General features: G+C 35.1%; 1 protein-coding gene across 4 annotated transcripts in view; it reads left to right on the forward strand.

The window, feature by feature from the left end:
• The window catches only part of LYPLAL1 (lysophospholipase like 1), a 71,049-nt gene that overhangs the window by 23,878 nt on the left and 30,845 nt on the right, over positions 1 to 16,326 (forward strand). For 2 of the 4 annotated variants that reach the window (XR_010838098.1, XR_010838099.1), the window contains exons 4-5: positions 5,055 to 5,170; positions 5,971 to 6,189. Coding sequence is in view for 2 of the 4 variants with exons in the window: in XM_059067766.2 (XP_058923749.1) it covers positions 5,055 to 5,170; positions 5,971 to 6,189 (335 nt within the window). In the remaining 2 variants the exon portion in view is untranslated. Of the gene's footprint in view, positions 1 to 5,054; positions 5,171 to 5,970; positions 6,221 to 12,555; positions 13,288 to 16,326 lie in introns of those variants that run through there. The other 2 variants (XM_059067766.2, XM_067020848.1) reach the window with 2 other exon arrangements.

Raw genomic sequence — 16,326 nt, forward strand, 5'->3', positions numbered from 1 at the left:
GGACATCAAAGCAAAGTGCATTTGAGATGCTAGACACACATATACAAACAACATAGGTTATTTTTAAAAATTAATTATGAGGAAAAATTAGAAAAATTAGAAGATTAAAAAGGAAAGGGACTTCCCTGGTGGCGCAGTGGTTAAGAATCTGCCTGCCAGTGTGGGGGACACGGGTTCGAGCCCTAGTCTGGGAAGATCCCGCATGCCGTGGAGCAACTAAGCCCATGTGCCACAACTACTGAGCCTGTGCTCTAGAGCCCATGAGGCACAACTACTGAGCCTGCACGCCACAACTACCCACACGCCTAGAGCCCGTGCTCCGCAACAAGAGAAGCCACCACGATGAGAAGCTGGCACACTGCAATGAAGAGTAGCCCCCGCTTGCCACAACTAGAGAAAGCCCGCAGGCAGCAGTGAAGACCCAATGCAGCCAAACATAAATAAATAAATAAATAAATATTTTTTTTAAAAAAAGGAAAAAATAGAGATAATAGCACAAAATTGTTATCCTTGTTGATTTTGTTTAATATGTGATAAAATTTCAGATTTAATAACCCACATTGTGTCCTCATGGAACCCTTTTCTCTAAGATTGTAATTTTAACCAATATAGCTTTGTAAACAAAACTATTCTCTATATTTGAGTAGGTGGCAGCCCATTCTTTTTCTTTGGTTTTATTTTGATTAGTGATATTTTATTATATTAAACTTAGTTTAAAAACAATGTTTTTATAGAGTATGATATACCACCTTTTCTAAGTAGTTAACACAGCTTAGGTCAAAAATGAAACTTCGCATACTAAATTTAATTTCCAAATTGTAAATAAAACTTTTAAGTGCTGGAGTACCAAAGACTATCAAAAGCTTTACAGTATAATGAGGGAGGTAACAGAAGTAAAGTATTCTAAAGAACAAGTCGATTTTGGGGGGAGCTAGGAACTGCTTCTTAGAAGAGATAATTTCCAATTGAGTTTTAAAGAATGAGTGAGAATATGACTGGTAAACAAATAGGGAAACACATTCATGAAAGAAAACAAGGGACACATTAAAATCTCTCAGGAACTACTAGTTTGATATGTGCTTCAACTCCTAGGATTATTGAATTATATACAGAGAATGACATGATCAGATGAGCATTTTAAAAGGATCACACACTGAGAACACTGTGGAGGCTGGCTAGTCTGCCGTCCGGGGGAGGAAGATGGCAAATGCAGTAGATCCAGTAGAGTGATGAAAGACCAACAGTACAGTGTTTCACGACTTTGGAAACACAAGGATGAGTAAGATTACACTTAAGAACATTGCAGTCAACTGCGAGTTTAGCTAAGAAAAATCCTTTGTTTTCTTGTTTTCAACAATGGAAATACATTTCTTTCTTAATGGAAAGAATAAACTTTGGTTAGAAAGGAGGAACTGGGCAAAAGCTTTAAATGTGTTCCTTGTAGACATTCGTGAATCCTTACTATGCATATTAAGAAGATCAGGTATAAGAAAGTTTATTTTTATATAATAATACCACACATGATTCTACAGAGGGTATGGTAAAAATTAGGGGAAACACAGGCAATAAAACAGTGACTTTTAAATTACTTTTTGAATTTGGCAACATAGCTATTGTTAAAACCTGGATTCAGATTCTGTATTCTGAGAAAATTATTAAGAATATTGTTTAACACTATAATGTGTTTAAATTATACACATTTTTTCATATACAGTATCTTTCTTGACCCTTGTAATAGGTGAAGTAGGAAATTATTATTCTCATTTCAGATAAGAAGAAACTAAAGTTCAAAGAGACTGCTGGCTAAAATAGAGTTGGGACTAGAACCCAGATCCTATGCATTGACTTAGGAACTTTGTACCATAATGAGATTCCTTTTTCTAGCCACTAGGTGGTGATAATTTATTGTTAAGAGAAAACTGACGTAATTTAGATTTAACCTTGATCTAGGATGTATAGAACCTGACAAATGATAATGACCAGATTATTGGTATAGTTTGTCATGTTCTCTGATAATAGTACCAGAATTTTGAAGCAGGGATAATCAAGTGCTTCTGGAATTACACCTGAATAATTTACGTGGGTGCTCTACATACCCGTTATGATGCTCTAAATACCCATCATGAGGAAAGCGATTAAGGGAATAATGGTCTGTTAATACAACTATTATGTAACCATTATATACTATATACATACATTTAGAAGGCATTTAGTATACTTAGTATATGTTCAAGGAGTAAAAAAAATAATTATGGAATTTTGTAATTCTGTTTAAAGACATTCAAATCAGTATTACATGAAAGTAAGGTATGAAATTGTACATATAGAGTGAGTTTAACTGTTAAAATGAATTTTTAAAAACATGTCAAAATTATATGTGAGTAGTGAGATTTTGGATAACCCATTTTCTTTAATTTTGTATGGAGGAAATACTTGACACAGTGGGCATATATTAACATATTAATTTTATAATAAGATTTAAAATTAAAATGAAGGGATAGTTGCAGTTACCAAGATGAAACCTAGCTCCACAATTTCCAGGCTGACTTTCTTGACATTATATGTTTCTTTTGAAGCTCTTGGAGGGAAAACTGGAGAATGATAGCATCCTTCTACTTTCTTTTAACATATATATATATATATATATATATATATATATATATATATATCTTAAATAATGTACGTTTCTTCAGCAACAACTATCAGAACTTTTAAGGCTTGGGACTGCTGTTTTAATAGCTTTCCATAGAAGATGATAAATATTTTGTTTACCCTGTCAATTTTATATGAGAGAAAATATACAAATATGGTGGGCATAATTTAAATATTCCCAAATTTTTGAGACTTTATCACAGTTCGTTCTGAAAAATAATTATATATAAAGTGGAAAAATTGTTGCAGTTTGGTTGGAGGGTGGATTTTATTCCATTTTTAAAATCCTATTCAATTGACAGTAAACTTGAATTGTAAGTTCCCTGCCTGCCCCCTACACACCCCCACCCCCAGACTTTGTTTTCAGATAGATTAGCTTAGTTTTCCCAGTACAGTTTTTATACATTATTACTGTTTTATTGAAAGAGTTCATAAAAACTAGGTTATTATTTTTAACATGTTTTATTCAGCCTGTTAATCTTAAATGTATGTTGAAATGTTAACTCTTGACATTTTAATGCTTCACCAGCGACTATAAATATACATCATAACTATTACCTACAATGAGTTTACTCTTTGGTATTTACTTATTGAACAGTATATTTTATATTGCATTTTAAACACTTAGATGGAAATTGAATTGAAATAACTAGTCTTTTGTGTTAAATTTTCTTCCATTAGAAAAAAATACATAAAGTCCCTTTCACACCAGCGTCCACAACGTTAAAGGTGACTGTATTGTCACAGATCGCTGGTGAGGAATTACAGGCTACCTCACGAGATTATAAATGGACAAGGAACTTAGATTGAATCTTAAAATAATGAGTTTTCAACGAGTACATTTTTCTTCATTGTAAATTAGGAGAATTGAACATGAGGTTAAATGTCTCCAGGATGCCTTTTTTCATAATGGCATTTCATACGTGGAAAAGTGTTTTCTTTCTTAGTTTTGTTTCTGTTCTTGTTGCTGTTCTTCCTGTGAGGCTGGTCCCCCCGAGGGGCTCGGGAATCCCATAAAGTGATTAAGTTACCCTAGTCAATAAAAATGCAGTGATGGGGTGGGTGCGTTTAATGTGTAAAAATTTTCTCAGTAGGTGTGCTTTTATAATAATTTTTAAATATGTTTTTGCTCACCAGTCTGTTTTTATTCACATTTTATCTTTGTATGATTTAAAAAAAATCTTTATTACATTGAAAGATCACATTTAATGATATTAGCCACATTATGTTTTTTATGGAACATTAATTTCATTTTGCTCCATTTATGAAATTTAAAGCTTTTTTTCCGTCATTGGTGCAGCTTAGATTATCTAGAACTTCATTGTCCCATATGATAACCCCTAGCCACATGTATTTAAACTCAAATTTTACCTAGGTAAAATTAAAGTAAATGTTTAATTCCTCAGTCATACTAGTCACATTTAATATGTTACTTAGGTACCTTTGGCAAAAAATATAACTCAAGCTCTTGAATTTCTCCAAAAAATAAAAACTGTGTTCCTACAGCCTTCTTATCTGTAACATGGATTTCTTTTAAATCATGAGATGTCTTTTAACTCTCAGTCATGCTGGGGAATAGCACACCGAGTCTCTAAGCTGAAGTTGGGCCATCCTCTCTGCTATGTCATGTCGGGTACCTACCGCCATATTCTGTGTTGTGTCTGTTTTCACCTTTAAACAGAAGGGTCCAGGTATTTTAATCTGCATATCTCTGGTGACTAGTGTCACTCCAGTGACAGTGTTTGGCACATAAAAGACAATAAAAGTTGGTCAAGTGAATATTTTTTCCCCAAACTCTTCTTTAAAAGGACATATGGGTATATATGTTTGAATTATACCATCACAAGTCAATTTTCAAAATCATATTATAATACAGAGGTGTTTTTATCTTTCTCACCAAATTTTTGATCATCCTTCCTAATTCAGAGATCACTAAGCATGTATTATATGGCAAACTCTAGAAATACAGTCCTCATGGAGCTTATAGCTTGGCAAGTAAGACAGAAAGGTGCATGTTATTAATTGTATCTGCGGTGTGAGGACTCCTAGAAGTATAAACAAAATGTAAGTAGACACTAGAAGTTTAAATAAATAACACTTGTGCTATGACTCATATTTTGAAATATAATAAATATTTTTACTTGATGGCCAAGATTTCTTTTTTCAATTCTAGCTCCTTTTATAACAAATGATTTTACCAGTGATGACATAGATAGAACAGTGTTATTTACTCACAGCAGGTTATTTTCCATGAGATCTAAAGTAGGCTGAATTTCTCTTTAGCACTGTATCTCTTTTAGGTCTCCAAATATTTATGGAAGACTGGCATAGCTATATCTTGTTCTAAATTATCATTACATATATCCTGCTTTTTCTGATAAGGGAATTTTTGCTTCTTTTAGGAGGATTTTCTATGGGAGGGTGCATGGCAATGCATTTAGCATACAGAAATCATCAAGATGTGGCAGGAGTATTTGCTCTTTCTAGTTTTCTGAATAAAGCATCTGCTGTTTACCAGGTAAGTTCCCGATATTAAAAACAAAACAAAACAAAAAGAGACATTCACACACTGAAACTAAAACAACATTGATAATTACCCAATAACAATTGATTCACAGAGCATTCCTGGGAATTCAAATTAGTTATATTGATAAATTCCAGCTGGTCATTCATGTTTAGGAAGTGCCTTGTACAGAGATTATTGTTAAGCAGTGTCAAAGAGAAAAGGATAAAAAATATGTGTATGCTATATATGTATCCTGCATACATATTAAAATATAGATGATTATAACTAGGTTTGCTTATTATGTCATGAACATAATCAAACCAAAGAATCAGTTACATGACTGATACCTATTTTTCAGCAATATCCTAATTTATGAGTATGGCATATTATAGTGCTGCAGCCTCATTACCAGAAGTAGAATCAGCAGGTATGGACATGAGAACAAGAATGCTATTTTTTCCTTGATTGTACCTGAGCTCTGTGTTCCTCCCTCTTTCCACTCCATGTGAGGAGGTTTCTCTTCCCAAGACACAAGGTTTCCTGGGAAATGCTTTGACCATTTTTGAGACAGTCCTCTACGGAGTAAATTCAGGTCATGTGCAACTGCAGCTCCAATGGTGCCAGCAACCAGCTAAGCTCCTGGGTCCTGGCCCATCAATATATACCTCAGAGACCTCTACCACTGCCTCTTTTTCCCCTTTAAATATTGAAGCTTTGGTTACACTGGAATTTTTCTGCCCCCTCTGATTTCTAAGAATAATGTTCTTAAATGAATTTCTTAAACTTCTCCGTTTTTATGTTCTCTTCTCTAGGCTCTTCAGAAAAGTGATGGTGTCCTTCCTGAATTATTTCAGTGTCATGGTACCGCAGATGAGTTAGTTCTTCATTCTTGGGGTGAAGAGACAAACTCAGTGTTAAAATCTCTAGGAGTGAGCACAAAGTTTCATAGTTTCCCAGGTGTCTACCATGAGTTAAGCAAAGCTGAGCTAGAAAAACTGAAGTCATGGATTCTTACAAAGCTACCAGACTGAGTGAGTCAAGATTGATTTGTTAATATATAAGTAATGTCTTTATGAAAAGTAATTTTTACTGCCAAATTCTAATTTGATAAGCAATAATTAAAATATTAAAAAATATCAACAGTTTACTGACTTATTTATTAGTTATTGAAATGCTTAGCACCATTAATCTTATTAATGGTTAACATTAATTCAGGCAAACATCTGTGTATTATTTGTCAGATACATTTTTATAAATATTTGAAGGCCTTGTAAGTAAGTAAATACTGAAATATTAGAAAGTAATTAAACTAGCTAAGTAAAGGCAATGAGAAACCAGGAAAAGTTTTACCATGATATTATTTTATCTTTGTTATCACTTTCTTTAAATTGCCTTTCCGGAGGTATTCATGTTCGTGCGGTTTTTGACAGAATAACATTAGTACCCCACATTTGTAAAGTAGTTTCCCGTTACCTCACCTGATCATCACAAGAGCTTGACGAAATAGACTGAGTAGTTGTTACTGGTATTTTGTAATAGGGGTAGAAGGATTGAAAACTTTCCCAAAGCCTCAAGGGTGAAAACTAGAATCCAGACTTGGTGGTCCCAGTGGAGCTGCCTTTCTCTGACACCAGATTGTTGCTCTGCTCCAGTCCTGGTGCTCCGGTCGCTCTTCACATCCTTGTCAGCACTCAGTGCGGCCAGTCTCTTCAACTTTATCCATTCTAGTGGGTATATAGTGGTAACACTTCGTGGTTTTAATCTGCATTTTCCTCAACTAATGATGTTAAGCAATTTTTATATGCTTACTTGTGATCTGTATAAATTCTGATCGTATCTCTATTCAGATCCTTTGCCCATTTTTTATTATGGCATTGTAAGAGCTGTTTATATATGCTGGATAAAAATCCTTTGTTAGCCAGATGTTTTACCTTTTTTTTTTTTTTTCTTAGTCTGTGGCTTGCCTTATTTTCTTCACAGTGTAATTCAAAGAGCAGAAGTTTTTAATTTGATGATGTCCAGTTTATTCATTTTTTTTTCATTGATACTTTGTGCTTTTGATGTCATATTTAAGCAATCTTAAGAAATCCTAGGTCACTAAGATTTCCTCTTATAGTTTCTTCAACTAATACACTCCTTTAGTGCTATAAATCTTCCCGCAAGTATTATATTAGTAACATCCCACGATTTTTTATATTTTGTGTTTTCATTTTCATTCAGGTCAAATCTTTCTAAATTCCCTTTTGATTTCTTCTTTAACCCTTGGGTTACTTAAAATTATGTTATTTTGTTTCAGTGTATTGGGAATTTTCTAGAGATTTTTGCTATTGATTTCTAAGTTAATTCCATTGTGGGTCAAAAGAGCATACTTTGTATGGCTTGAAACCTTTTAAATGTATTGTGACTTGTTTTATAGCCCAGAATATGGTCTATGTTGGTAAATATTTTGTGTGCACTTTAGAAAAATATGTATGATGCTAGTGTTGGGTGAAGTGTTCTCTACATATCAGTCAGATCAAGTTGGTTGATATCCTTGTTTAAATCTACTATATCCTTGCTGATTTTCTGCCTGCTTGTTTTATAAATTATTGAGAGGGGAATATAGAAAGTTCCAAGTATAACTGAATTTCTTTCACTTTGCCATTCCTTCAGTTTTTGCTTCATGCACTATGAGGCTCCATTATTAGATGCATAAACATGTAGGACTATTATGTTCCCCTGATGAACTGGCCTCTTCTTCTTTATGAAATGATCATCTCTATCCCTGATAGAATTTTTGCTCTGAAATACTCATTGTGTAATATTGATATAGTCCTTCCAGCTCCCTTTAGACTAGCACCTTTTTCCATACTTCTCTTATAACCCATTGGTGTCTTTATCTGTGAAGAGCAATTCCATCAGGCAGACTACAGTTAGGCCTTCCTTTTCTATCCAGTATGGTCATCTCTGCTTTTTAATTGATTATTTAGGACATTTTAATGTGATTGTTGGCATGTTTGGATTTCAGGCTACCATCTTATCTGTTTATTTTCTCTATATTCCATATCTTCTTCTTTGCTCCCTTATTCCTCTCTTTCTACTCCCCCTTTTTTTCTTGGATTATGTGTTTTTTGCTGGCTTCTTAGTTATGATACTTTGTACTTCTATTTTAATGATTACTGTAGGGTGTATAGCATATAATTTTTATAATTTTTTTTAAATTTTAAAATAATTACAAGCTCACAGGAAGTTTTAAAGATAGTACAGAGGAGTCCCACGTACCCTGCGCCCAATGGTTACATCTTAGGTAACTCTAGTATAATGTCAAAACCAGGAAACTGACATTGGTACAATGTGTGTTTACAGTTATACGCCATTTTTTCACATGGCTGCGTGGATTCACGTATGCACCCCTACAATCAATATGCAGAACTGTTCCGTCACCACAAAGATGCCCATTGTGCTGCCTACAGTCATAGCCATCCCTACCTCTGTCACCGTCTAACTCATAACAACCACTGATTTGTACTCCATCTCTATAATTGGACATGTTGAGAATGTTATAGAAGTAGAACTATGAAGTATGTGACATTCTGAGATTGACTTTTTTCACTGCATCCAAGTTGTTGCAACCATCAATAGTTTACTTCTTCTTATTGCTGAGTAGTATGCCATGACATGAATGTATTCAATATTCTAGTTTGTTAAACTGTTCTCCAATTAAAACGCAGTTTTTTTGGCTATTACAAATAAAGCTGCCGTGAACACTCTTGTATAGATTTTTGTCTAGACATAATTATTTTTCTCTCTGGGCTAAGTACCCAGGAGAGTGATTCCTGGGTTGTATAATAAGTGTATGTTTAAGAAACTACCAGACTTTTCCAGAGTAGTTGTGCCATCTTGTATTCCTACCAGCAAGGCAGGAGAGAGGAATATTCTCTACATCCTCATCAGCATTTTGTAGTATCAATATTTTTTTTAATTTTAGCTGTTCTGATAGGTATATAATGAAATCTCATTGTGGTCAAAATGTGCATTCCCTAATGGCTAGTGATGTTGAGCCTATTTTCATAAGCTTATTTGCCATCTCTGTGTCCTGTTTGGTAGATGCTTCTTCATGTGTTTTGCCCATGATCAAATTGGACTTTCTTTTTTGTTTGCGTTAACTGTTGAGTTTTGAAAGTGTCTTTTAATATCTTCTAGACGTGAGTCTTTTGTTAGATATATAGTTTTCAAATATTTTTTCACTGTCTGTAGCTTGTCTTTGCAACTTCTAGGTTCTTTTGTGTAAAAGTTCTAAATTTTAATGAAGTCCAGTTTACTGACTTTTTCTTTCATGGATTATGCTTTTGGTGTTAGTGAGCTATTGTGAGTTAATTTTTGTATGTGGTGTGAGATTTAGGTTGACATTCATTTTATGTTTTTGCCTATAGATACCAAGTTGCCCAGCACTATTTGGTGAAAAAACTATCCTTCCTCCATTGAATTATTTTTGTACCTTTATCAAAAATCAGTTGTCTGTTGCTTGTGTGTCTGTTTCTTGTTTATCCGTTCTGTTCCATTGATCTCTGTGTCTGTCCAGATAACGTTAATTACTATAGTTAATATAATTCTTGAAATCAGGTACAGTTAATTCTTCCTAATTTATTCTGCTTTTCAAAATTGTATTAGCTATTTTAGTTCCTTTCCTTTCCATATAAATTTTAAAATACACTTATCTATATCCACCCAAGAAATCTTGCTGGAATTTTGAAAGGAATTGCGTTAAATTTGTATCACAATTTAGAGAGAATTGACATCCTTTCCATATTGAATCTTCCAATTCATGAACATGATATATTACTCCACTTATTTAGGTCATCTGTAGTTTCTTTCAATATTTTTTTGTAGCATTTAACACACAAGTTCTGTACAGGTTTTGTTAGATTTGTACCCAAGTATTTTACTCTTTGAGGAACTGTAAATGGTACTGTATTATTAAATATGGTTTCCCTGTGTCCATAGCTAGCTTACTGAAATACAATTGTTTTTTATGTGGGTATCTTACATCGTATGATCTTGTTTAGCTCAGTTACTAATTCTAGGAGGTTTTCTGTAAATTCCTTGGGATTTTCTACAAAGAAAATGTCACTTGCAAATTGGAATCAATTTATTTCTTCCTTTCCAAATTGAAGTCCTTGTATTTCCTTTTCGTTGCTTATTACACTGGCTAGAACTTTCAGCACCATGCTGGGTGAGAACAGTGAGAGCAGACATCCTTGTCTTGTTCCCAGCCTTAGGGGGAAAGCATTCAGTCTTTCATCAGTAAGTATGTTAGCTGTAGGATTTTTTGTAGATGTTGTTTATCAAGTCAGTGAAATTCCTCTCTATTCCTAGTTTTCTGAGAGTTTTTATCATGAATGGTTGTTGAATTTTGTCAAATGTTTTTTCCACAACAAGGGATAAAATTATGTATAATTACTAATAATATAATTTATTTTTATAATTATTAATAATATAAAATTATTCTTCTTTAGCCTGTTAATAATATGTTCTTCTATATCTGATATGTGTTTTTACTCTTGCTGTTTTTAAGAGTTTCTCTTATCACTGATATTGAGCAATTTGATCATGACATATATTGGTATAGTTTTTCATGTTTCTTATGCCGGGGGTTCCTGCTAATCTTTTTAGGTGGTTCTTTCTGGCCCCAGATACTTTACTCTGCTGAATACTCCAGGTGGACCATCTCTAGATCTCTGGAGTTCTGTCTCTGTGAAACTTAACTCTTCTCTGGTACTCTGTCCTCTCAATTCTAGCCAACATCATCTACTCAGACTCTTAGCTCTGCATGTCAACTCAGGGAGTCCACGAGGCTCTGCATGGATTTTTCCTCTGTGTTCTGCAGTCTGGGAACTCTCTCAAGGCAGTAAGCTGGGGACATTATAAGGCTCACCGTGTTTCCTTTCCTTCTCTCAGTGATCACTATCCTTCATTGCCTGATGTATGCTGCTTTGAAAAACATTGTCTCCAGTATTCTGCCTTTGTTTGTTTGTTTTGTTTTTGTTTTCTGGTTGTTTCAGGTGAAAGTATCCATCTAGTCCCTGTTTATTAATTCATTATGTCTGAATGCTAAATTATCCTTTAAAGAGACTTTTTTTAAAGTTTTTAAAAGTCTTTTATATTTACCCATATTCTCTCCTTTTCTAATGTTCTTCATTCCTTAATATAGCTTCAGATTTCCATATGGTATCATTTTCCTTCTGCCTGAAATACATTAACATTTATGACAGACATGTCTGCTGCTGTTAAATTCTTTCAACATTTTTCTATCTGAAAAAGTATTATTTTGTTTTTATTTTTGAGAGCTGTATAGAATTCTAACTTGACAGGGTTTTTTCTTTCTTTCATTACTTTAAAGATCTTATGCTGTCATTTTCTAGTTTGCATTTTTTCTACTGTTGTTCTAATCTTTTATCCTCTGGCTGTTTTTACAATTTTCTCTATTTTTAGTTTTAAGCAGTTTGATTATGATGTGCTTTGGTATTGTTTTCTCCAGTTTCTTTGTGCTTGGAATTTCTTGAGTTTCTGATCTGTGGATTTATAGTTTTCATGAAATTTAGAGACATTTTGGCCATTGCATTTTCAAATATTTGTTTGCCTATCTCCTGTCCCTTTTTTGTAGGATTTCAATTATACTTATGTTAGACTATTTGAAGTTGTTTCACAACTTACTGGTACTTATTTTTTTTTTTTTTCTAAATTTGTTTTCACTCTCCATTTTATTTTGGATAGTTTCTATTCCTGTTGTGAATTTCACTGATCTTCTCTTCTGCAGTTATTTGTCATTAATCCCATCTTTTTTATCTCAGATATTGCCTATCTCTAGAAGTTCTTTTTTTAAATTTCTTGAATTCATATAATTAATATGCTTAGTCTTTTCTCTACCTTCTTGAACATATGGGATATAGTTTTAATAGCAGTTTTAATATCTTTATTTGTTGAGTCTATCATCTCTCTCATTTCTGACTTTGTTTCAATTAATTTTTCTTTTTATTAAGGATAAATATTTTTGCTTCCTTTGTATGCCTAGTGATTTTTTATTGGATTTCAGACATTGTGAGTTCTACATTGTTAAGTGCTAGATCAGTTTGCATTTCTGTAAATATTTATGAGCTTTGCCATGGAATGCAATTAAGTTACTTGGAAAGTACTTAGAAGTATTTTGATCCTTTCAAGCTTCCTTTTAAGTGTTCTTAGGTAATACTAGAGCAGTGTTTGCTCCAGGACTAACTTTGCCCCACCATTCAAGCAACACCTGTTTGAGTACTCTAGCTGATACTCACTGGATTGTGAGGTTTTACACTCTGACTAGTGGGAACTCAAATTTTTCTCAGTCCTCTCTGAGCCTCAGTGATCGTTCCTTCTGTTCCTTCTAGGTAGTTCATACTTTCCTTACACAAATCTGTTGGTTAGTACTCTGCTGAAGATTTGAGGGGGACCCTCTGAAGATCTCTGGCAGTCTTGCAGCTGTCCAATACTCTATCATATGAACTCGAAGCTCCTTGACTTTCTGGACTCCCAGCTCTGTCTCCTCCCTCAGCTCCATCTGGGTCTCCGTCTCCATGCTGTAGCCTTGAAACTCTTCACACAGTAAGCTGGGCATTTCTAGAGCTCATTGCATTTGCTTCTCCTTCTTAAGGGATGACTCTCCTGTACTGCTAGTGCCCAATATCTGAAAATATATATGTGGCCCACCTTTTCAGTTGTTTCAGGTCAAAAAATAAATCCATCTTGGTCATCTTGGTCATAAGTGGAAGTCCCTTCATTCCCCTTTTATTTGAAACTATAAACTGTAAATTTGAAGAGGGAGGGAAGGAGAAAGAAAGGGTAGGAAGGAGAGAGGAAGAGAGACAGAGACTGAGACTTTAACTAATAAAGTCCAATCCCTTCAGAGAAGATTCAGTTCATGCAGTGTTTTAATTATCTTAAGCTTTTAATGACCTTCAACTTCTTGAAATTTTACATGCCCTGGCTTGAATATACATGGTATCACTCATGTTTAAAGCCCTTATGGCTGCAGTTTGCCTTAAGAGTAACATATATACGTATCATAGATAAGGGTGTCAGGCTTATACGTGTTGAGTATATACATACCAAATATAAGAGAAAGGAACCAAATTTTTTTGGTGAATAGTGAATATTTGTCCTATCACTTGATAATTATGTATTCTTGGATAAATCTCAGCCTCTGCTACAGTATACTCTTGTGAAATTGTTGTGTGGGGATCAAGTTGTATAGCATGTGTAAAAGCCTTTAATAAAATGTAAAGTTAAAGAAATTGAAGGTATTACCTGTATTGTTTTGCCAGAAGTGGAGGGATGTATGTGTGTAATGGTTATAAATCTTTCTCCACAAACTGATCTATGCATGGAAGATATATCTAAATATTTTATATGATAATCTTCAATCCAATTCTACTCCCCTACCCATTGGGCTGATAGGATATTCAGTCTTAGTTATCATTTGCTGCTTTACCTCATTCCAGATCATGCCAGTCTGGGCCCCCTTGCAAAGGGCAGTATCTTTAGGGGAGGCCTTCCATTATCCAGTGCTCACTCACCTTGAGATACCTATTGTCCATATGCACGTGGTCTCTTAAAGCCAAGTATTCGAGCCTGAAAAGTCATTGCTAAGGCTAGGCACACGAGGGTTTAAGGTTTTATCCTCCTAAGGAAACAGCTCAGCCATTTTCCTCATGATCTGTTGCTTCACCCACATAAACATTTCCAAGGCAAGAGAGTTGAAATAGTCTTGATACTTTCTTACATGGGAGAGGAAGAATAGCAACAAGTAGAAAGCATAAATCAGTATCACAGTAAATTATGTATGTTTATATGTTGGGGAGACTGGAAGTTTGCAAGAGAGGATAGATAAACCTAGTATGTAAGTGAAGGGAGATGCTCACTTTTTACTATATATTTCTTCTGTTTGAATTTTTATAATGAGCTTTATTGGTTTTGTAATCCTTAAATAAAGTACAGTAGAATGTTTATTGATGGCAGTTTTTCTCAACTAAGGACTGAATAGGAAAGATCACCATCAGTGGTAGGAAAATTAAATGTATTCTTTATAGGAAGTTAAGAATTTCAATTAACAAAATGAACTGAGAACAAAATAGGAAACAGATTGGCAATTTGTCTATAGATAATTTAAAGTACTTTAATACGTTAAAAAAAAAAAGTCCAGATATCACTTAGCCAGAATATATTTAAACAATACGTCTTTATCATATAAAAGGAATTTCTTGATATACAATAAGAGAACAGAAAGCCATGTAAACATTTCAAGAAAAATCAGGTTATATGATACACAAAGACTGCTGGTTCATAAGACTTTGTATATAATTTTAATACATGAAAAGCTAGAATTATATTTACAGAGAACAAATGTACTGTTATGTACATTTTGATTGTACTTTAAAATTTACCCTTTAGAAATATGTTTCTGTGAGTATACACATGTACAGTCTTCTGAAGGGAGTGTAGCCTCAGCGTATTCCTACACTGAGGGTAAGATGCAGACCCATGCATGTGTTATCTCTGTCATATTTGTTAAATTCTGCCATTTAGCTGCAACCAAATCAGCTCAATTTGTTTCATACAGCAGTAAGACTACTAGCACCAGAACGAGGTCAACCTACAGCCCTTCTCTCAGCTGTGCTCGCCAGGGACCTGGTGCCATCCAGCTGAACAAATTGCATGGCCTAGTAAGGATGTGCCTTAGGAGGCCAGCTGTCCTTCTCCTTAAGTTTCTGTATTAACCTTCCTACTTGAACCAAAGCATTAATCCAGGCATTGCAGGAGCAATTGCACAGACTCTGCCTTGGCCTGCGAGGACACACTCTAGGACAAGGTATCCTCCACAACAGCCATGGCCATGAACTGAAGTGGACCTGAATGCTTCCAGGAACAAGAGGGTATCATTGATCATTTTAGCTAAAGTTTTTCAAATTGGATGGTTCCCATTGTAAGGTCACAGCCCTTAGTCTGTACATAAATAACAAATTGGTTATCATCTCTCTAGCAAGCTTTCCCGAATAATCAAGGTAGCTTCATTTTGGAGAGATCTCCAGTCATCTTAGATCTGCATGAGCTATTTGTGGTATTTCCTAAAACACTTGAAAGTCTATTATGACAGGTGAAAGTCACCATGTTTTCCAGCGATACAAGTTAATACCTACTTTGCAATTCTGAGGCCCCCTCAAATGGACCTGCATCAGCCAAAGGCATAGGTGACAGTGTCTCCAGCACGACTCCTGGCCAGCTGAGAGGCCTTAGTGTTCCCAGTTCAGTTCAGCAATTGAGTCTAGTCCTTGTTTTTGCAGAGAATGCCCAGGAGAAGTCACCCCAGCCTGTGCTGTTTGTCCACACCACGAGCTGTGTTGCATTTGTCCATACCACAGACTGAATAAGTGACAGTTATGGGAGTGGGTATGGAGGAGATATCTGGGGAGCGTGCTGACAGATGGTTGGTTTTTGTCTTTTGTGAGGGCAGGGTTTGCTACAGGCGCTGGGGCCATCCTTTGCTGTTTCCACAGACTTAGTAAAGTTAGGAAGAATGGTGATCAAATCTTGAAGCCTCTGTAGAGAGATGGCAGGCCCGGCAGTCAGTTAAATCTGAGGTGCCTGTAACAGTGTGGGAAACCTCACCAGGTGTTTCTCCTATTGCTTTCTCCCCACTTATACATAATTTATGTCCTATTCCAGTAGCTATAACTTCATCTTTTTTCCAGTTGTCCCTCACTCACCCCCAGACCTTTCATCCAGAAGGGTTGGGTACAACAAGGGCAAAGGCATTTTTATAAAACCTACAGAGACCCATTATGTCCCCGACTTTGGGCCACATGGACCACTATAGGGGGACTCAGCAAACACTGCTCAACCGATTAATCATGATCTTGTTTCTCCAAGGTCATGTCATTGAAACAAATAAATCCACACTTGTAAACCAGAAGTAAGTTTAAATCCCCTTCCTGCTTTTGCCTAAGCAACCTCCCGGAACGTGTACCAAGCAGACCAGCCTGGGTTGCCATTAGGGGGAAGAAGAAGCATTACATTCAGTGGTCAGGAGGAACAACAAGTTTTCAAAAGCGCTTTATATCATCTCCCAACACTTTTATTCTGACCCTTACCCAGGAAACAGCTGA

This window comes from Kogia breviceps, chromosome 1 (assembly GCF_026419965.1).
Source record: "Kogia breviceps isolate mKogBre1 chromosome 1, mKogBre1 haplotype 1, whole genome shotgun sequence".
NCBI classification, from domain to species: domain Eukaryota; kingdom Metazoa; phylum Chordata; class Mammalia; order Artiodactyla; family Physeteridae; genus Kogia; species Kogia breviceps.